General features: G+C 44.0%; 1 protein-coding gene across 1 annotated transcript; it reads right to left on the bottom strand.

Annotated features, from left to right (window-relative positions):
- Positions 1–1,493: 1,493 nt before the first annotated feature.
- Positions 1,494–23,337, bottom strand: LOC138489385 (zinc finger protein 420-like). Its single transcript, XM_069617108.1, has 2 exons — positions 23,206–23,337; positions 1,494–13,533 (listed from the first exon to the last, which is right to left on the bottom strand). The coding sequence occupies exons 1-2, from the start codon at positions 23,227–23,229 to the stop codon at positions 11,971–11,973; spliced, it is 1,587 nt and encodes a 528-aa protein (XP_069473209.1). The 5' UTR covers positions 23,230–23,337; the 3' UTR covers positions 1,494–11,970.
- Positions 23,338–23,570: the final 233 nt, after the last annotated feature.

The following is a 23,570-nucleotide window of genomic DNA, read 5'->3' as shown; positions in this document are numbered from 1 at the left end:
TCTTCAAATGTCACCAATAGGGCTCAAGTCCAGAAAAAAGGTGGGGGGGTCATTAACATACGCAGAGGGACTGAATGTATCCTGAAGTGAAATACACACATTTAATTCAACTGGCCTTTGTTAATAAAAGAAAATTCAAAATAGATATTTGCATTGCCTTCCACAAAATCATACCCGACAAAAAAAACAGCTAGAGGAGATTTTCCTAGAACACTGCTAGCAAAGTATAAAAGGTGTGCAACTTTTAACCCAAAATAATTAAATAACTCTAGCAATATAGGAATCCTTTTAGAAATATGATAAGCAAAAAGAGTACTAACAAGGGGGGTCCTGGGAGCGTCTCTACCGGCCTATATCCTAGGTTAAAGTCTCAACCAGAGCCGTTAGCTCACCATCCTTTCACAGAAGAGAAATGGCCGCTACATATCAGTTTGTGTCCTGCCCAAGGGCAGTCCAGCGCCGAAATGCCAGCCAATTCTCTTCTGAACAAGAGTACCAACAGCAGTCCCAGACACGTGTTTCGGCCAGGTTGGGCTTTGTCAGTGAGGTGAAATTGTGCCTCTCTAAGAACAGTGAGCATGGGTTCCGCGTCTGGATTACCCTAGTAATTTAGGGTGAAAGCAAAAGAGTACACGTGTTATTTTCACCCCATCTTGAAGCCTACAAATACCAGAATGCAATTCCACAAAATTATTTTAAAAAATGGCTTGTAGGCTGTTTTTCAAGACTTAATCAGAATAGATAGTGTGAACTGGTGACCTTTTGGATCGCTTAACAAAGACGTGCTTTATACGAAGCCAGTGAATAGTGACATTCTCCCAAAAAAAAAAAAAAATCATTTAGCAGACCAAATGCGGACATATGAATACTATCGAGATATTTTATTGTCTTCGAAGAAGACAGAATTGGGTGGCAACTAGTTTTTCCTTAGGTGGTTTCCATATAAAATGCGCCTTTTCAAGCCCTTGTCCAAAAACAAAGGTTCATAAATGGACCATTACTTTACACAAAGAGTCTGACACTTTAAATTAAGAGGTGAACTGTGATGCACTGCTTAAGCCCATGGCAGCGGCACCATCATTGTCTCCCCAGTGCTGCTCCATCCTGCTACGTCCGGTGAGGGCGAGAACTCATTCATGTTCTAAATTAGAACATAAATGAACTGGAGTTAACTTTCCCGGGCCGTCACTATCAGCTTTCCTATCTTAAATTACCCCTGCTTCTAATGAAACTTAGCAGCAGGGGTCAGACTTGGCGCTGCAGCAGTGATGGAAGGGATAAGAAAGCAGATAGTGATGGCCCGAGGAAGTTATGTCACAGATTTAAAGACACAGCACACTCCAGACCAGGACTCTTTCCACTGGCTAGGGCACACAATAAATAAGCTTTTAAATTTTACTGATTTCGGATTCAGCTTTGAGGACACAGCCAACCCATCTCACACCCCTCTTGACAAACACCCGTGTCGCAATGGACCATGAACCAGGCCGGTGTGTAATAATGAAATCTTTATTTTTAAATTCAAATGAAAATCAAACAGATTTAATATAGGGCAGCAATCAACAGTGTGGTGATAATTACACAGCAAAATGATAGGGTACACTTAATTTAACTTCCTAACATCAGACATATCAATGCAAAATGAACGAAAGTAAGATTGCTTTTTGGGTAATACTTTTAGATGGCACCACTGTTATGCACTGTTAATTGGTTTTTGTATAAACTCCCACTAACTGTAGTAAAGGACTATAGATACTTGAGAGTATGAATAGCAACAACCTAGAAGCCCTGTACAGAGCTGAAATTAGATGCCAGACTGAAATGGCTGCCTCTCAGGGCTTAATTATTCATTCAAAATACGGTAGATTCTCATGTTCCCCAGTTAGCACCTATTACAAGCCAAAGGTGGCTCTGACACTGATTAATGGTGCAGAAACAAAAATATCAGAAACTGGTCCTGATTGGAATAGATTGGAGGGCTTGCATTGGGAAAAGGTTTTGACCCTTCCAGCAAGTCTCCCTACTCCAGCAATCCCCCCTATTCAAATTATACGATATGAATTGGGCCTATTGTCCTTGGGGATAATATTTAAGTGGAGAGCTATGATGTTGTTTAGAAAATGTATTTTAGGTCAATTTGAATCTAAATCGACACTACCAATAATTGCCGGCTGATGTATCCTAAGTCAGGTAAAGGACAAGGAGCAGGAACCAGACGGACCCAGGTAAGTTGCAAATGAAACATGGATATTTTATTCTTCTTAGTTACAGGTTACAATATGGAGGTGGGAGAGAAGGTAACATACATCCACTCTGGTACCTTTCATCACTCCAAGTCCCCAACTGACAACCTTAGAACCCCCAGGCCTCCAGTACTCCACATTCCACACAGCATTCTCACAGGCCTCACCGTGCATACACTCAGACTCATACATTCAAGTCACTAGACATCTCTTAGTGAAGGACACTCCCTTACATGCCAGGACAAACAACCGCAACAAAAAATGAAAACTCCTTCTACCCTGGCCTGCCACGCCAGGGTCTCTGTACTGCCACTACTGAGCACAATCTTGCCACACAAGGACAATAAAACAAACCTACAAACTCAACCATCACAAATAAACTAAAAGTCCTTCCGCCAGGTACTGCCACTCCCTGGCCACAGTTCTGCCACACCTAACCCCACCACCGGGGCTGACTTCACTGGCCAAACAACATCTTAGGCATCCATCTAAAATACAACAAAAAAAAACACAATCTCCACAACAATCTATACACCTCATCCCTTCTCTCACAACAACACATATAAAAGAATAAATAGGACAGTAAAGCAACTTACAAAACAAAGAACACACTGAACAAATGTGTGCAGCCACACAGACATAGCGCAACGAAACACAGACTCTGTGAGGGGTTCACAAGCGTACGATGCAAAATGTAAAGCAAGCACTAAAATAATGGAATGAGTGCTTGCACAAAAGAAATTACAAAAATCAACTGAATTTCTTTTAAACAATTTAAACTCAAGTTGTGGTGTCTAATAAACTCTTACCAGTGTATACAGCCATATTAATTTCACTAAAACACCTCAATACACTGGCAGTACCTAGTGCGCTAAGCAGGAACTCCAATCCCTCTACTCAAATATGCAATTCTAATCCTCTTCTACTAAATTAATCAGCAACACAAACCCCAACTCCGCTCTTCCTTAATTAAATAGTCACTCTAAACAACACACAACTCATCATATGTAACTATTATAAACCAGGTACATTGCCCTGCATAATAATGATCATGATAAATAATGTTTTGTTAGCTTGTTTCATGTTTGTAATTTGCTTCAATTCATTTTTCATTATATTCTATGTATTATTGTTGTTATAATGTAAAGCGCTTTGGCATAAATAGCTATGTAAACAAAAATAAATACAAATACAACTACATTCGATGCTCCCACAAATATGCATCTCATTTACTCATACATAGCCACTATGATCAACCACGTGACACACGTCTCTACTACTAACTTGGATGCTCTCACAATATGCATCTCAAGTTCACCTCATGTGAGGATGCTCCCACAATATGCATCTCAAGTTCACCTCATGTGAGGATGCTCCCACAATATGCATCTCAGGTTCACCTCATGTGAGGATGCTCCCACAATATGCATCTCAGGTTCACCTCATGTGAGGATGCTCCCACAATATGCATCTCAGGTTCACCTCATGTGAGGATGCTCCCACAATATGCATCTCAGGTTCTCCTCATGTGAGGATGCTCTCACAATATGCATCTCAAGTTCACCTCATGTGAGGATGCTCCCACAATATGCATCTCAAGTTCACCTCATGTGAGGATGCTCCCACAATATGCATCTCAAGTTCACCTCATGTGAGGATGCTCCCACAATATGCATCTCAAGTTCACCTCATGTGAGGATGCTCTCACAATATGCATCTCATTTACTCATACATAGCCACTATGATCAACCACGTGACACACGTCTCTACTACTAACTTGGATGCTCTCACAATATGCATCTCAAGTTCACCTCATGTGAGGATGCTCCCACAATAAGCATCTCAAGTTCACCTCATGTGAGGATGCTCCCACAATATGCATCTCAAGTTCACCTCATGTGAGGATGCTCCCACAATATGCATCTCAAGTTCACCTCATGTGAGGATGCTCCCACAATATGCATCTCAAGTTCACCTCATGTGAGGATGCTCCCACAATATGCATCTCAAGTTCACCTCATGTGAGGATGCTCCCACAATATGCATCTCAAGTTCACCTCATGTGAGGATGCTCTCACAATATGCATCTCATTTACTCATACATAGCCACTATGATCAACCACGTGACACACGTCTCTACTACTAACTTGGATGCTCTCACAATATGCATCTCAAGTTCACCTCATGTGAGGATGCTCCCACAATAAGCATCTCAAGTTCACCTCATGTGAGGATGCTCTCACACTATGCATCTCAAGTTCACCTCATGTGAATCATCAATTTCTCACTAACTCTAACTTGGATGCTCTCACAATATGCATCTCAAGTTTACCTCATGTGTATCACTAATTTACCAATACATTAAACACTTGATCTACGGCGGGCAACACAGCTGGCCAGCATGTGAGCCTCACTCATACTTCATGCATATTTATCACTGACATGCACACCTCGTACACCTCCACTCATAATCACATACATGCTGCACCTCAAACATGCATACTCACTAACACGCTAAATGGTATTTTTACCTAATAATAATAATAATAATCAAAATGCACTCAGTCACTCTAAAGCCCTACACAGAGCTCATATATAACATATGGCGATTTAGGGATGAAATGAGCACTTGGCAGAGCAGTGTTGATCAAGCACTGCCCTGTCAGTGATTACAACGTTGCAATTTCCTTTATTTGAACTTCCCAACATTTAAATAAATCTACATTCTCAATTCTGTGCAAGTTAAACTAACTTTAAATACTGTGCATATTTTTCATACTGTGCATGTTTTTTTCCATTCACGACCATCTGTCTCATTATTAAAACAACATCATTTAGGAAAATATACTGTGCTATGTATAGTTTAAACGTTCTGTGTGCTTTCTTCCAATAGCATTTCAAATACTAAGAATTTCACTTTTGAAATGATTGCTTCATCATAAAAGGAAATCTCACATGTGTCTCATGACACATCCCATAAAACTCAGAACTGCAGAACATTTAACATTTAAATACAGGTGCACTCAGCCTTAATGAATACCGCACTTAAACTTCATTAAAGTTCCAGCAACTTGGCACCGTCAGCAGCACTCTGTGAGTCCCATTCTAAGTGCACAATAAATCTCGTGCCATTTCTCTTTTACCGCAGCACTCTGCTTTGATTCAACCTCTTGAAAAATAAAACGTGTGTGCACGACACAGCCATAAAGCTTCAATTTATATTGCTCTACTAAAGAACATTAACTAGATTTCTAGACTGTCCCATGGATAATGGCACAGGCAATCCCTCTGACAAATATAATTCAAAAGTGGCTATGAAGCGAAACAACATCAAACTGCAGTATTTAAAACACATCCTAGCTGAGGAACTATCTTCCATGTGTAATGCACGATCAATCACACCGATTATTATATTTCATTGCTAGAAAACTGCAATATCAGATTGCAGTATTCAAGGTACATTTCAATAGAAGAAAAAGGATTAGGAACAGCAATGGAGAGTAAACCCTAACCGTTTAATAGTCTACAACCAAGTTACAACCAGGCACTATAATTCATTCTCTCTTGGATTCCATAATGGCTCAGGACAACGCCAAGACCCTACATCTTATCCACCATTCCTGGGGCAAGTAGGTGTAAAATTGCAAAGAAGAAATCTAGGTCTTTTGATTTCTTGCTCAAAGTTTATGCCTCATTGAGAGATTGTATTCATCTATTAATTAAGCAATAAGCCCAGAGCGGGGGAGGGCATTACCACTTCAGGTCTTGCCCCTGGGCCCATAGTTACAGGCCAGAGCGAAGCTTATTGATATTAGTACCCCAGCCCGTAAAACCGGGGTACTAAAAGCTTTTGTTTTCTGTTTCGAAATGCTCTGCGTTTCGCAACAGAAAAAAAGAAAAAGTTAAAAAATGACCACCAGAGAAGGGAAAACAAAGTCCGTTTTTCTTTTACTTGGCGGCCATTGAAAACAATGAAAACAAGTAAACAAACAAAATGGCCACCATGGAAAGGGAGAAGGGATATAGTCCATTCTCTTATTGCATGGTGGCCATTAAAAAAGGGGGGAAAAATGTTTAAAAAAATTGCCACCATAGAAAGGAGAGAAGGAACTACGTGTAGTCCCTTCCTCCTTTCCATGGTCGCCTGTCGCAGATCGGGAGTGGACTCGCTGGAGACAGAAGTGTTTTCAGCATGTCTGCTCCTGAAAAGCAGGTAAGTGAAGGAAATGGGGAGAGGGGAGAACAGGGGATGGGGGTTAGAATCACTTAACTCATTCTCCGGCAAGGAGAGATGGCGGCCGCCAGCCCTGCGGAGGCTCTGGGCGTCGAGATTACCGTCTGGTAATGTCGGCATTCTGATCCTCCTCATTGGTAAGGAGGCTGCCACACCCCCCTGGCGGGGAAATAATTAAATATCAATGAACATTTTTGTTGTGTGCCCTTTTATGCCTACGGCACAGAAGGAGAAAATGCTGTAAGTTTTCAAGCACTTCAGAACAAGATGGAGATCAATCTGACTGGTCCTTATTCTAGCAATACTTAAATGATGTGATTGGCCAAATAACCAATTGCAATTTTATGTATGAGGACCTTTTCAATGGATCGTTACTGAAGCACAGATATGCTTGTTTGATATTTAAGTAAAAATAGTCTGATGACAGTGCAAAACACTTGTTAATGTTCTTCCCCATGGACCACTCTACATGTGCTTCGATGACGGTCCTTCTACTTTTCAAAGTGATCACAAAGGGATTTAATCACAACTCCCGCAGATGTACCCCGTGTAATTGATCCCTTAGGTTTTTACACCATGGGAGGGAACTTGCATGTTGGTGCCCCAGAGGATCTAACAGGGCTTCCCTATATTTAATCAAAAATGGATTGGTGGATCAAATGCAAACCCAATAGAGTACTGGTTAAATTGGATATGAACCCCAATAGATGGTAGCCCAAGTTCTAGATGTAGTGGGATATTTGGTGAGAAGTGGGGTGGGAGTGGCTGTGAGCAGCTTGTTTATAAAAGAGTTTTCAATCACGCTCAGTCTAGAGATGTTGCAGCGCCCCCACAATTCTGCACCGTACATCACCACTGGTGGGGTCTGCATTTGACAGATTATCAAAGCCGAGAGGAGAATATTTGTACAGACAGATTTGGAGGTCAAGATTGCACTGCTCCTTAGGCTCAGGTTGGCTTTATCAATATGGTTCTGCTAATTCATGCTGCATCCAAACCGGATTCTGAGGCTATCAAAGAAAGGGACATCCTTGTTTCTAGTTTCCCTTATACATAGTTGCATGCAGGAACAAGATCTAGGGCCTCATTACACGGATGGCGGTAAGGATTTACCGGTACCGGTATTTTACCGGTACCGGTAAATCCTTACCGCCTTACTACGAGGTCCCTTTGCGGGTTGGGGAATTTAAGGCCTGCTTTTTGCAGGCGCTCAAAACCAACCTGCAAAGGGACCAGGGAGCTAATTACGGTACCGCAATTTGCAGTACCGTAATTAGCGCCTTCCCCATTCCCATAGAGCCCTATGGGGCAAAAATGGGAATGGGGAAGGGCAATGGTGGAAGGGGGAATTACAGCCCCGCCAACCTTGAAATAGGGCTGTAATTCCCCTTTCCACCAAGGCGGTGCCGCTATTTTACCGGCATGAACCATGGCGCTAATAGCGCCATGGTTCACCGCCATCCGTGTAATGAGGCCCTTAGATTTTCTCCCACACCTCTGTAATTTGGTCTCATCTGTGTTAATTGTGTTAGTTGACAAAATGTCCTTTAAATTGAACGACGCCACTTGGGGTGCAGGAAATGAGGACACCATCATCCTCAAATATCTGCATTAGAATCTTTTCACCCTATGCTGTGAATGGCAGATGTGCGCGTGAGACAGTATTACCCAGCACCCCACTGAAGAACATATTAAACAAGGTGGAGGATAGAATACACCATTGTCTAACACCCTTACCAACAGAAAAGGGTTTAGTGAATTCCCCATCTGGGCCTCATCTGACATGCGCCATACTGCCATCATGTAGTTCCATTATGGCTTTCAATAAAGACGGTGCAACGTTCTTTAGTAACAATGCTCTCCAGAGCATATAGCTTTGGATCCCATCAAGAATGGCCTTGAGGTCAATAAACCGCATGTACACCCTTTTAATTAAATATTTTTATTCATAATTGAAATAAGCCTAAACACGTGTGTCCTCATCGCCCTGGTAAAACCGTATTAAAGATGGCTGATGTGTTAATACAATCCCATAATAAAAGTAACAGGGTTTCCCATACCTTTTATTGCTGCTACAGCAGTGAAATTGGCCTGAAATTATAAGGTAGGTCTCACCCCCCTTCCTATAGACCAGAACAATTGCTGTGAATTTATATGAGTCAGGGGTCTTCCCTAAATGTGTTATAGGATTAAAATGCAACAGTTAATAAGGGCCTCGGCCTGTTGGTTCTTCTTTATAGAGGTCAACTGGTCACCGGTCAGGGCCGGGCCTGTGCCCTGGGTTTAGGAGTTAATTGCAGCAAGAACCCCTGAAAGAGTAAATTCCAAGGACAGGCAGTGCTGTAAAGGATCATCAAATCATCATTGTTAGTAGCCAAGGGCTCTCGGTCTTCTAGGGAAAGTATTGAGAAATAACTGCACCATGTGTTTTCAGTTATTGATGAATGTAACAGCTGTTTCTTGCAGTAGGTGCCTTTGTATACTGGAATCCAAAAAGTCCTTGGGTACTTAGAATAAGAGGTCACTAATACTGCTTCCCAATGTCTTCTGACTTTTTTTTAGGTTTTTCTCCTTATCAGACACCTCTATTCTATCCTCAGGTTTCTAACTGAGTCATTATCCACGCAATGTCTGATTTGAAGTGCTGCTGCTAGTTCATTTGTTTTCTTCATGCAATTCTCGTCAAACCAGGACTCCCTCTTCAGTTGGACAGAGGTCACTACTTTATGAAAAAGGGAGCAAGACTAGAGGTGACCCTTTCATACGAACACCATATGGCACTAGGATCAGGATGTTGAGCGTTAGAAATAATTTAAATAATTTATGATAAATCAACAGAATAATATTCTGAAGGTCACAGTCTTCCCATCTCAAACGCCTATTATTTTTTGAGGGACGTAACACGTGGGCCATCTGAAACCATATACATTTGTCAAGTCTGTGGCTTATAGTCAGGGGCTAGTGAACACTTTCACCTCTTTGATAAATTCCAATGACATTGCAGGGTCTCCGGTTCTTACAGAAATTAGTATATAATCAATATCGCTAATGGTCCTGGCGTTATGATAAGTAGGCTCAGGTGGTATATTGCCATTTAGTCGTCGATTATACACCCTAATACCCAAATCATAAAAAAGCGGGGACGTCTGTAACAGGAAATGTATAGGATTTCCTTGGCTATGGTGGAGAGTCCCAAATCAAGTCCTCCTCAATAGGAACTGACATTTCATGTGAGGGTCCATACTGAAGGTTTAGATATCTGGCAAATAACACAATTGTTTTGTTTATCACCCACCCAAATGTTATACAATGTCGTCATACCATTTAAGCCATAGGGTCTGTTACTGTTATAGATGTTGAATAGCAAAACAATATCACCTTCTGGGATTTCAATAAATAGGCCTTGTATATCTGGGGAACCTCTATCGATACATTTTATGTGGGCATTGAATTTTGCACTAACCCACATATATAGCCAAATGTTTGGCCATACTATTTCATGCGAGGGAAAGACTGCAGAACCATGAAACGCATATAACCCTACAAATATAGAGGGCTACATGTTTCCTGTAAGCATACACGTCTAAAGATCGAATGAAATCAACCCAATTGAGGTTGTCAGATGTTTGAGCAGGCCAGTATCCTCCAAGACACCAGATTAGGCTCCTCCATTAGATCCCTCTCATGTGTTAATTCAATACTATTACAAAAAAACTGGTAAGCGGGGAAGGTAATGCCAAGCACCTATTCATGCAATGTTGAACTGTGTGTTTCTGGTTTGGGAAAGGATTTTTGGCGGCTTGTGAATGGATTAAATCAACTGGTGATCGTCCCCTCCACTCAATGTGAAGGTCTGCTTGAGGAATAGTGCAGCAGTCAATTCATAGAAGACCCTATTTGCAGAAGGTAATTTTGTTATAATCTTGGCCACCTTCCCCTAGGGCGTGAAAACTCCTAGCCTCAATAGTACCATCTCTCAAGATTGACAAGCAGTGTTTCTGATGGCGTATCCAAGAGATACATGTATTGGTAAGATTGTCCTTCTCCTCCTGTTATTCCGATATTGATTTTGGTACATTAGTCACGTATAATACTCCTCCTCTATGGTTATAATCAGGAGGTATTTGTAGGGCTGTTTGTCTTTTCTAAACTTGGGGCCTCATTACAACCCAGGCGGTAAGTTACCGCCTGGGTTGTGACTTTACCGCCATGGCGTAAACTATGTTTACGCCATGGCGGAATGGGGATTTACCGCCCCATTCCGAGGTGAGTGGGGCGGTAAATCCCCATGTCCCATTTACCCTTCCCCATTCCCATTTTTGCCCCATAGGGCATAATGGGAGTGGGGAAGGCGTTAATTACGCCACCGTAAATTACGGTGGCGTAATTAACTCCATGGTCCCTTAGCGCCATGGATTTTAACACCTGCTAAAAGCAGGTGTTAAGTCCTCCATGGCGCTAAGGGACCTTGTACTCAGGCGGTAAGGGTCGGCGCTGTTTACGGCGCCGTAAACCCCTTACCGCCTGAGTTGTAATGAGGGCCTTGGTATATAATCTCCCCTCGGCCGATAACCATTCCCAACGACAGTATGAGGTCCATCTTCTGAGGCTTTTTCAAGGTGGAATATAGCCCATGTTTGAAAATCGTATTAAAAGCCATTCATCCCCAATCACCTGGAAAATTGGATTTGGTTAGCAGGCATGTGATTAGTTAGTGGTAAATGGGTGGCTACAGCGATCCTGGGTGGTGGCCGACCCACAGGTGCATTCATCAAAGTAGTTAGTTTTTTCAGATCTTGCTGGACTATAATGAACTCCTTTTCTAAAGAACCAATAGATTATGCACACTTCAATGCTGCATGCCATGAATGTTATAAGTAGATGATCTCTGTGGGTGCTTAACTCATAAACTGTTTCTATTTAACATATTTATAACATGGACCATTCACCCAAAAGATATCCTGGCGCCGAGTGCTTGGGCCACAGGAGACTGCAGCAGGGCTGCTTATGAAGGACTTCCTAGATTCCCAAAAGATCAGATAATGATCAGAAAATTGAACACTGGTTGGAAGGGAATTCCACTTTGTGGCCCCTATATCACCTCCAGCTTTGGACGGGCCACTTGTGGAACTGTTAGGAATATACATGTTTCTCTGTGCAAAACATCTCTTGATTTTCTTTACAATAATCAATGCACCGTTGTCATGGAAATCATTGTCCAACATATACATGGCTTTTAACTATATGAATGAAGCTTCTCCCGCTCTGTACACTGGTGTGGTCGCTCTCTAGTACACCATCTTTGTTGCCTGTAAAGACATGTTCTCTGGGTGAAGCTTTTATCACACTCTGTACACTGATAGGGTTTCAATCCAGTGTGGGATCTGTTATGAGACATCAGGTTTGATGCACGATTAAAGTGCTTACCACATTCTGTGCACTCACAGGGCTTCATCCCAGTATGGATCTTTTGATGACTCCTTAGGGCTCTATTCATTGATAGGGTTTCCCACCAGTATGGATCCTCTGATGCTTCTGCAGATGTGAGCTCTGAGTGAAGCTTTTCCCACACTCTGAGCACGGGTAGGGTCGCACCCCAGTATGGCTCTTCTGATGCTGGTACAGATCTGAGCTCAGAGTGAAGCTTTCCTCACACTCTGTAGACTGGTAGGGTCGGGCCCCAGTATGGATCCTCTGATGCTGCTGCAGATGTGAGCTCTTAATGAAGCTTTTACCACACTCTGTACACTTGTATGGTCGCTCTCCAGTATGGATCCTCCGATGCTGGTACAGATTTGAACTTTGAGTGAAGCTTTTCCCACACTCTGTACACTCGTATGGTCGCAACCCAGTATGGCTCCTCTGATGCAGGTGCAGACTTGTGCTCTGAGTGAAGCTCTTCTCACACTCTGTACACTGGTATGGTTGCACCCCAGTATGGATCCTCTGATGCTGCTGCAGATGGGAGCTCTTAGTGAAGCTTTTCTTACACTCTGTACACTTGTATGGTCGCTCTCCAGTATGGCTCTTCTGATGCCTGTACAGATCTGAGCTCTGAGTGAAGCTTTTCTTACACTCTGTACACTTGTATGGTCGCTCTCCAGTATGGCTCTTCTGATGCTGGTAAAGATGTGAGTTTTGAGTGAAGTTTTTCTCACACTCTGTACACTGGTATGGTCGCACCCCAGTATGGATCCTCTGATGCTTTTGCAGCTGTGAGCTCTGAGTGAAGGTTTTGTCACACTCTGTACACTGGTATGGTCGCTCCCCAGTATGGCTCTTCTGATGCAGGTACAGCTGTGATTTACAAGTGAAGCTTTTCACACACTCCGAGCACTGGTATGGTCGCTCCCCAGTATGGATCCATTGATGCTTCTGCAGATCTGAGCTACAAGTGAAGCTTTTCAGACACTCGCTACACTGGTATGGTCGCTCTCCAGTATGGCTCTTCTGATGCTGGTACAGATATGAGTTTTGAGTGAAGCTTTTTTCACACTCTGTACACTGATAAGGTCGCTCCCCAGTATGGATCCTTTGATGCTGAAGCAGATTTGATCTCTGAATGAAGCTTTTCTCACACTCTGTACACTGGTATGGTCGGACCCCATTATGGATCTTCTGATGCCTGTACAGGGTTGACTTAAGAGTGAAGCTTTTCTCACACTCTGTACACTGGTATGGTCGTACCCCAGTATGGATCGTCTGATGCCTGCACAGAGCTGCCCTCTGAGAGAAGCTTTTCACACACACTGTACACTGGTAGGGTCGCTCCCCAGTATGGATTCTCTGATGCTGCTGCAGAATTGAGCTTTGAGTGAAGCTTTTCTCACACTCTGCACATTGGTATGGTCGCTCACCAGTATGGATCCTCTGATGCTGCTGCAGATGTGAGCTCTTAGTGAATCTTTTATCACACTCCGTACACTGGTAGGGTCGCTCCTCAGCATGGATCTTCTGATGCTGCTGCAGATGTGAGCTCTGAGTGAAGCTTTTCTCACAGTCCAAGCACTCATAGGACTTCTCCCCAGCGTGCATCCTTTGATGGCTGCTCCTTCTCTATTGAAAGAAGCAAAGGTACCCTTTATTATTTTATGTCATGTTACATCCTAAAAATCAATAGATCTACCACAGAGCTGTTAATCCTCAATTTACACACCATTCACAAACTCACTGAGTTATCCTGTGAGAAGCCACACTTGTGAGCCTTCACCAATCAGGAGAGAGACATGGAAAAAATGTACTTGTTTGGCGAATCCTACACAGACTTACATGTACAATATTGAGTACAAATCTAGCCGTATTTTCCCCCATACATGAACAGATTAGACATGGGCCTGAATTTCACTTTCGCTGTTTGATGCAGTATTTTTCTAAAACAGGAAATTAATTGGGGGGAAATAGAATTATCAATAAGTAACTATCGACTATGGGACCATATTGCACCTAGATGTTCTGAGGGAAATCTGATAGACAATGAAGTGGAGCTCGAGTGTATGATGTTATTAGGTACCCAGAGATGGAATATACCCCATGACTGATAGCTCCCCAATCATAATGTTATGATGTCTATGGCCCTGTGTCTTCATACTTCATTAGCTGTCCCCAGGAACCAGCAGTGCAGGGAGTGGGGAGGGAAGGCATGAGGGAAATATATACAACAGCAACAATAAAGTTAACCACCCCGCAAGGAGCAAACGTGTACCACCAACAGTACTGTTAACCAGGCTGCAGCCATCTACGACACAAACATGCACCCCATCTGTAGCCTTTTTTCTTTCCCGACTACATGTGAGTTATGACCTTAACTGGCCGACACTCATCCACTCATTCAAAATTCTTTACCTAGCCCAGCCTTTAGCCAACCTCTGTGGTATATGCCGATGCCTCACTCCCCACCTCTTCCCTTTACTGCATTGTGTGCCTGTTTTTATTTTTTATGTCGGCTCAAAATGGTTTACAACATAGAAAACCTTTAGCCTTGATATCGCCAAACAAATTAAACCATCAGACAAACAAACAATTCCATTCTGTATCCATCTTTTATACATAATTCAATCTCCATTATTTAAAAATTCTATCCTTCCGATCAGGGCACAATTGTCTATTTTTTAAAATATAATCAACAAGAACTTTATCAAGGCAAGAATGATATGTGTTTTGTCCCCTTCCACCAGTACCTTCCACCAATCATCCACCGACCTGGCGACATACATATTAATCGCCTCTCCCAAAAAGATATCTCTCTCATTTATGAATGCCGAGTAAATAAGCGTTAAATGTTTTAACGATTCTCTTGAGTCCTTTGTCTGACATAGTCTGAATGAGGTGTCCGTTCTCTGTCCTTGTCTCATTTGTAGTACTTCTCTAGTCGGTAATACATTCAATTGAAAACGCATGTCCAGGAATATCCGCAAATATATGTGGGCAGCACATTTAATCTTTGAGCTTCATGCTGATGATCCCCATATTGTTTGTATCTCTACATCTCATCCTGGGCCTCGAGCCAATCTCTAATTTATAACGTTCTCTTGATCTTACTTGGATATATCTCACTAGTACGGTATCCGATTCATCTAAGTTCTTAACAATTGCCTGGCAGATATCCCTCCATTCTGTTAAGGTTCTTTCGCTGTTATCTCCCAGTGCTTTATTCAAGACAGAGAAACCTCCTCTTGGATTATCCTCAACACATTAGCGATAAAGTGATAAGGATTTTCAAACTGCAATAGCCTTGAGAGGTGTTAGAGCCAGTTCCATTCTTATTACCTGTATTGGTAAACTCTTTGGCAATCAAAGAACTCTCTTCCAGAAGATGCCTTCCAGGATGGACCATGTTTCCTCCTGGAGTGAAAAAGATGTCTCTGCGGCATATGTTAAAATAGGCACCACCTTCATCCAGTCAAACGTTACCAATGGAACTAATGAGAATCCACAGTATCTCTTCAGCAATATACTTTCTTGAGCTGCAAGATTTTTGGCCTTTTTTCTCATTTGTTCTACTCTTGGTGCATCGCACTTGCTGGTATTTACACAGACTCCCAAATAGGTAAATGAACGGCCCTCCAAGATCCTTTCTCTGTTAAGACTCCAAGTAGATTTCTTCTTTGCACGACTATCATTTGATACTCCAAATGTCATGATCCGTGATTTTGCTGGATTTATTCTTGGGTCATTGGCCTCTACATAAGATTGTAGTGCGTCCAGTTGTCGCTGCAGACCTATTGGCGTCTGATCTACCAACACAATATCATCGGCATATCGTAGTCTGCCGATCGATATTCCTGAGATCTTCGGTGGAAAGCTTCGACTCTGAAGAATAGGTTTTCCACATCTGATACAAAGAGATTTAAAAGCTCAGGGGCCAATGGGTAGCCTGGCTTCAATCCTATATTAGTGGATATGGCATTGGTTAATAGGTCCGATTTAACTAGCCTTATTCTTATAGAGTGTAAATCGTTAATATTTTCCTCAATTACATTTGGGCATTTCCAATCTACCAATTCTTTTCCACAATTATTGTCGTCTGGTGGTATTGAAGGCTTGGGACGAGTCTATAAACGCCAAGAACATCTTCTGCTCCCTATTCCTCTCCGCCAATTGCCTTTAAGATGTTAAACAGGAATATGTTTAGGGGGGTCCCAATCCCCTTAACAAAGTCTGCGTGCCACATGTCTCTGTGGCCAGTCTTGGTGCTCCACTTTGTTAGTGCTTTCAATATTATTGAGGCGAACACCTTACCTGCTAACAAGGCTATCGGACGGTAATTTTCCCGGTCCATCCTTGACCCCTTTTTAAAAATGGGCACAATTACTGCCAATTTCCACGATGTTGGGATCTTTTCTGAAATCTTAATGTATTCAAAAAGATGGTCCATTCACTTGGATTTTGTCGCATCATTTCAATCGTCAACATGTCAGGTCCAGGGGCTCTAGAATTACTTGTCTTGATGACAATATCTTCAATGGATTGTGGGTCCATGTCCAACTGTTCTCCTGTAGTTGTTATACCCCTCTGCATCTGGGTAACTACTTTTCGTTGTCTTGGAATTTAGCATAATGGTCAGTCCAAGCCCTAGTCGATATTGGATTTATAATCAGGGCCTCCTGCGGGGCATCCATCTCATTGATGGTAGACCATATTTTGGCCGTGTGTAACGCTCACCTGGTTCCCACGGAGGCGCGGGCGTGGTCTGGACGGCAGTGGCCTCTTCGAAGGAGATGTTCAGCACCCTGAAGATGGAGTGGGCTGGGTTCCCAAATCCGGCTTGTCTGGCTCGGATGAATACCCTTCTTAGGGATTGAAAAGGCGAGCTCTCCATGCTGCTTCTGATGCAGGGGCGCGTTGGGATCCAGTTACGTCACTGGATAGTAAGTTCGAGTTCGCTTGTCTGTTCCGGTAAGTACCGTAAATGTTTATGGCAAGCTTGAGTCTAAACTGTTCCTCTTCTCTTTTGCAGGTAATGGAAGACTCCGGGCTGAGGGCGGTTTCCGTCGAAAACCTGATTTCAGGTGAGTTTTGGTGTAGGCCCACTACTGTCTTTTCCCGTCTCTTTTTCCTTAGGGGCCGGAGTTCGAGAATGCCGAAGAAATGGAGCCGGTACGAAGCAGAAGCTGAGTCCGACCTGTAAGCTGGTGAGTTTAAAATAGTTTTTGCTACGGTTCTTGCATTCACTAATGTGATGTTTGCTTTTTCCCCATAGGGGCCGGGGTGCTGAAATGCCCAAGGAATGGCATCGACCCGAAGGTAAGAAGAATTGGCTTGGCGGGTAAGTGCTTCTTGGTTATTTTCCCCTTCTCACCTTGCTTTCTTCTCTTCGTCTCCCCGTAGGTGCTGGAATGCTGCAGGAGATCCAGATGGGCGTCGCAGAGCCGAAGGCGCCACGTGCAGGTAAGAGAAGTGCGCCGAGATGTATGCGACGCAGTGATTATTTAAAATGATGTCTTTTTGCAGGAACGTTGGCGCGCTGAATCCGGAATGCAGCTTTAACAGGTAAGGTTTGTTTTCACCCGTTTCTTCTTCTATTTTCTATCCTTAGGTGTTTCCAGGATGCTGGCAGGCGTGGTCGAGGACTGGAGCAGGAGCAGGCACGGTGAGCGTCCAGCTGCTATGAGCAGAACAACGCGAAGCGTGGTTTGCTGTCTGGCCGTGGCTTAAATAGCCTTTCAAGTAGTCCCAGGTATGTATCCTTCCACTGAAGGTATGTATCCTGCCACCAGCCACTCCCGTGTGGTTAAGTAGTTCCTTTTTCATCTGGAAGTTGTAGTATGATCTGCCAGGTAAGGAAATTGCAGCATGGTCTGCCAGGTAAGTTTGCACCAAACACTATTCCTTCCATATCTTGTATGAGCCTGGCGCCGATGGTGCCAGGACTGTTATCCCTTATGAGCCTGACGCCAACGGCGCCAGGACTGAGTCCAAAGAGCCCCTATCTGGAGTGGCTGGGACTTCCCTAGTATACATGTTGCCTGCCTCTGAGGGTGCCGGGCCCTGTCTGGCCCCTTGGAGGTAGGCATCATGACACTGTGTTCTTTGTTCTGATATTATGCAACATTTCCTCTGCATCCTGATTTAAAATTCTCTTTTTGTACAGATGTAGCCAATTGAGATACTGTTTAAGCTTATTGATCAGTATATGTGCTGGACTTGTCGGTTTACGCTGTACCAGACCGATATTTCTTTTGAGCATTTTTTTCTTTGGAACAATTTTAGTATCATAAGCGTGACGGTGAGACACAGTTGTTGTTGTGTTTCCCCGGTTTGTTTTTATCTCATATTCTTTAAATAGAGTAACAGTCTATTGCGTGTTTATCATCCTGCTCTTTCAACTCTTTTATTAGATTTTTCCATTTCTCACTGAGATTTTGTCTGCTTCAATCTTCAACCTGTTCCTACCTGGATTTAGCACTATATGTTTCTCATATCACTCCCCTTTGTTCTTACTTAGGGGGACGCCGGTAAGCTTAACAAGTTGTGGTCGCTTGTTGTCATTGGTTCCACTTACATTTTTTTGACAAACCTAGTCATATTAGTCGAGACATGTGTATATAATCCAAAATGTTGCCACTTTTTATCCTCTTAGCTCCCCCTGGATGCCCACTGGCACTCTGCCTACCGGGACTCTGCCTTCCGAGCTCCAACTGGATGTCCACAGGGACTTAGCCTAGTGAGGTCGCCCTGGATGCCCAGAGGGACTCTGCCTAGTGAGGTCGCCCTGGATGCCCAGAGGGACTCTGCCTAGTGAGGTCGCCCTGGATGCCCACCGGGACTCTGCCTAGTGAGGTCGCCCTGGATGTCCACAGGGACTCTGCCTAGTGAGGTTGCCCTGGATGTCCACAGGGACTCTGCCTACTGAGCTCCACCTGGATGCCCACAGGGACTCTGCCTAGTGAGGTGGCCCTGGATGTCCACAGGGACTCTGCCTACCGAGCTCCACCTGGATGCCCACAAGGACTCTGCCTAGTGAGATTGCCCTGGATGCCCACAGGGACTCTACTGAGTGAACTCCCCATGGATGTCCACAGGGACTCTGCCTAGTGAACTCCCCATGGATGTCCACAGGGACTCTGCCTAGTGAACTCCCCAGGGATGTCCACAGAGACTCTGCCTAGTGAACTCCCCAGGGATGTCCACAGAGCCTCTGCCTAGTGAGCCCCCTGGAGGCCCACAGGAACTCTACCTAGTGAGCCCCCCGGAGGCCCACAGGGACTCTACCTAGTGAGCCCCCCGGAGGCCCACAGGGACTCTACCTGGTGAGCCCCCCGGAGGCCCACAGGGCCTCTACCTGGTGAGCCCCCGGAGGCCCACAGGGACTCTACCTAGTGAGCCCCCCAGAGGCCCACAGGGACTCTACCTAGTGAGGGCCCCCTGGATGCCCATAGGAACTCTGCCTAGTGAGCTCCCCATGGTTGTCCACAGGGACTCTGCCTAGTCGGCTCCCCCTGGATGTCCAAAGGGACTCCTGGATTCCCACAGACTCTGCTTAGTGGGCTCCCCTGGATGTACACAAGGATTCTGCCTAGTGGGCAGAATCTTTCCACTTGATGTAACATGCAACGCAAGTATTGCTCGAGGAGGGTTTGGTTTGTTCTTTCTGTTTAGTCATCTGTTTGAGGATAGTGACTTGTGGATAGTCGAATGTCAATTTGGGCCATTGAACAGCATTTCCTCCAGAAGTTGGATACGAACTGACTACCTCGGTCTGAGATCAAGACCGATGGAAAGCCATGTATCCGTAAGATTTCCTCCAGGAATACTTTTACTAAATTGGATGCATTAGGAAGACCCTTAAAAGGAATAAAGTGTGCCATTTTAGAGAACAAGTCTACAACTACTAAGATGGTGTTGAATCCTTGAGTGGGAGGTAGATCTGTAATGAAATCAAGGGACAGTGTGTGCCATGGTGCAGGAGGCATTTCCAATGATTGAGAAGACCAGCTGGTTTCTGCTTTTGGGGCTTGTTTTCAAATCGCTTGTGTCACTTGCCGACACCCCACCCACCACCTGCACTACCGTGGCACTAATGACAGGCACAACATTGTGCATCCCCCTTTTCCTGATGGACTGCGAGGCCCACAGCTATGATTTCTGTGTGAGCCGTCATGATTTCATACGGTACACAAGAGAGGTGCTGCTGTGGATACAGAATGGACGTATATCCACGGTTGAAATTGCTGTGAACGAGTCTGCCACCGACAGGAAGACTAGGTGCTCAACTTTCGCTGCCTGGGTGAAGCAGTCGGACATTTGGAGGGATTGAGGGAAAAATAAAAGGCAAGTGTAAAAACGGACCAGTCTGATGAGTTACTTCACTATGCAGCTAGTCATTCTGACCATTTTATCATAAAACTCCAACTTGGGTACTATTTAAACAGTGTCACAAAAGGAATGAATAGCCATGTACAACTGTGGGCCACTTTTTCATTGGTGCCAGAGACAATTTTATGGCCCAGTCCGACCCTGGTAGTAGTGCAGATGTCTATGAAATGTACTGATGAAATGAGCATATTTGCGAAGGCTGCTGCTGTTTAGTTGTGAAGGGCTGTTATTAGAAATGGCATGAATGCTAATGAGTTTTTATTTTAAGGAGGTTGCTAGTGGTCAGTTGGCTTCATAAGTTGGGTAGAATGGAAATGTATTGTTTGCAGCTTGTTTATCACAAAGTATGCATGTACTTTCATATCCTAGAACATTTAAAAGGGCATTTTCTATTAAAAGGTGTCATCCTTTTATTCATGGGTAACATGGCAATTTCCTTAATAGTGATACAATCTAATTAATCTTTTCCTTGTTATTGTATTATGGCAAAAAATATCAAAAACAAACTTTTTTAAGAAAGAACGGACTATAATTTCTGTTTCAAACATCTGATTTAACTCCAAACAAGAGCTTTTTGGGGGTATAGGGGAGAGGGCTCGTATTGAAATATGAAACAAATATATAACAAGAAACACAAATTCGAATGTCTCAAGTGAGAAATGAAGGAGGGTATGGGGGATACCCCCCATTATCAAAAACCTCTGTTAGATCTCTGAGGCAGATAATTTACAATGTTCTAAACTGTCATTTATCTTGCTGTCTACAAGCTCCATTCAACTTTGTTCCCATGACTTTTGCAAAGGTAGCGGGCGCCCCTCTGTCGAAAGAACAGACTTGATAACCTGTTCAGTGGTTATTAACCACTTGAGAGTTTGCAGCCACTGCTTTTACTCACTGTGCCTTTCACAGATGGGAAATATCCATTTGCATATCAGTCTTTGTCCTGCCCAGGGGCAGTCCAGCACCGAAATGCAATGGCAATTCCAACCTGAACGAGAGTGCCACCAGCAACCCCATACACGTGTTTCACCCTTGTTGGGGATCATCAGTGAGGTGAAGCTGATGCCTCTCTAAGCACAGTGAGAGGGAGACCACATCTGGTTGCCCCCAGGAGACCTAGGGTTACCAATCCCAGGTTCCTTGAAAAATAGTTTTGCAAAGGTAGCGGGCGCCCCTCTCTCGAAAGAACAGACTTGATAACCTGTTCAGTGGTTATTAACCACTTGAGAGTTCGCAGCCACTGCTTTTACTCACTGTGCCTTTCACAGATGGGAAATATCCATTTGCATATCAGTCTTTATCCTGCCCAGGGGCAGTCCAGCACCGAAATGCAATGGCAATTCCAACCTGAACCAGAGTGCCACCAGCAACCCCATACACGTGTTTCACCCTTGTTGGGGATCATCAGTGAGGTGAAGCTGATGCCTCTCTAAGCACAGTGAGAGGGAGACCACGTCTGGTTGCCCCCAGGAGACCTAGGGTAGTAGTGCAGATGTCTATGAAATGTACTGATGAAATGAGCATATTTGCGAAGGCTGCTGCTGTTTAGTTGTGAAGGGCTGTTATTAGAAATGGCATGAATGCTAATGAGTTTTTATTTTAAGGAGGTTGCTAGTGGTCAGTTGGCTTCATAAGTTGGGTAGAATGGAAATGTATTGTTTGCAGCTTGTTTATCACAAAGTATGCATGTACTTTCATATCCTAGAACATTTAAAAGGGCATTTTCTATTAAAAGGTGTCATCCTTTTATTCATAGGTAACATGGCAATTTCCTTAATAGTGATACAATAACAAGGAAAAGATTAATTAGATTGTATTATGGCAAAAAGTATCAAAAACAAACTTTTTTAAGAAAGAACGGACAGTCATTTCTGTTTCAAAGATCTGATTTAACTCCAAACAAGAGCTTTTTGGGGGTGGAGGGGAGAGGGCTCGTATTGAAATATGAAACAAATATATAACCAGAAACACAAATTCGAATGTCTCAAGTGAGAAATGAAGGAGGGTATGGGGGATACCCCCCATTATCAAAAACCTCTGTTAGATCTCTGAGGCAGATAATTTACAATGTTCTAAACTGTCATTTATCTTGCTGTCTACAAGCTCCATTCAACTTTGTTCCCATGACATTTTACAGAGGCCATCTCTGTTTACTTTGTGAAATCTAAAATAACTGCCTCAGAGAAATGACTTTTGAAATAAGCTTGGCGTAGTAATACATTTCAAAGATAAGATCTTTGTTGAAACAACATAGAACCCAGTAAATGTTAGTCCCCATGCCAGTGGAGTCCCACAGGACTCCACTGAGAACAGGTTCACGGAAGCACCTGCACCGTTACTAATGGTGCCGGCGCATCCGTGATCAGTCTGCTTCCCGGGGCCGCTGCTCCCAGCAGTATCAGACCTGTCGGCCCCGCCCGGGGCAGTCAGACTCAAAGTGTGGCAGTCCAGAAACAAGGGTGCCAGGTCCTGCCGGGCACAGGGGCCATGGCAGGCAGACTCAGAGTATGGCAGTCTGGAATCAAGGGTACAGCGGCAAGGAAACAAACCATACACAATCTCACCTCAACACCACATGACAGCTACCATCCGAAAACACACTCAGTAACCGGTTTCTCCGAACTGAAGCTGCCAACAGCACATCACAGCTCTCTGCACTTTCATCCCGTTCAATCCGACTAACAAACCCCTCCACTCTCCTTGTATTTTAGATCCGCCAGAGCGCCAAGAGTGGTAACAGTGCATTCTACAAGAACCTTTAACAGAACATAACATGAGTGAAACCACAGCTCGCAGACTCCAAAGCATGTTTAGGTTAGAAGCCAGGGATGGCTGAAGGTGGACCTCAAGAAAAGGGTCCAGTGGGAAGCAATGGCTGCCGCCCAGGAGGAAACAACTGCAAAGGCCTCTCACCTCATCTGACCCCTGTACAGACATTTATCCTCAGTGATCTTTCTAGGATTGATAAGGACGGGAGAGAGCAGGGGAGCCGTGAGTCAGCACAGCCTTTCTCAAGTGAGCGACGACGAGTGTTCCGAGGTGTCCCAGCGCTGCACTGAGGCTGCGCAGAACTGGAGACACAGTTCACGAAGGCATGCCCAGAGATGGATCAGAACTGGAGCTCTCCACTGAGGCTGCGCAGAAGGGCAGATACTAGTCACAGAGGCATGCCCAGAGATGGATCAGCACTGCAGCTCTCCAATGAGGCTGCACAGAAGTGCAGATACTAGTCACAGAGGCATGCCCAGAGATGGATCAGAACTGGAGCTCTCCAATGA

The sequence above is a fragment of the Ambystoma mexicanum genome, chromosome 9 (genome assembly GCF_040938575.1).
Source record: "Ambystoma mexicanum isolate Mex_15411 chromosome 9, UKY_AmexF1_1, whole genome shotgun sequence".
NCBI classification, from domain to species: domain Eukaryota; kingdom Metazoa; phylum Chordata; class Amphibia; order Caudata; family Ambystomatidae; genus Ambystoma; species Ambystoma mexicanum.
This window is presented reverse-complemented; position numbering and strand designations above follow the sequence as displayed.

What these genes read in the sequence shown, in the direction of transcription:
- LOC138489385 (XM_069617108.1), bottom strand. Translation starts at nt 23,229, where the DNA reads ATGTCTGTACAGGGGTCAGATGAG. An exon ending in CTGTACAGGGGTCAGATGAG is followed by an intron (nt 13,534 to 23,205) that starts GTGAGAGGCCTT and finishes TTCTTTCAATAG; the next exon opens with AGAAGGAGCAGCCATCAAAG.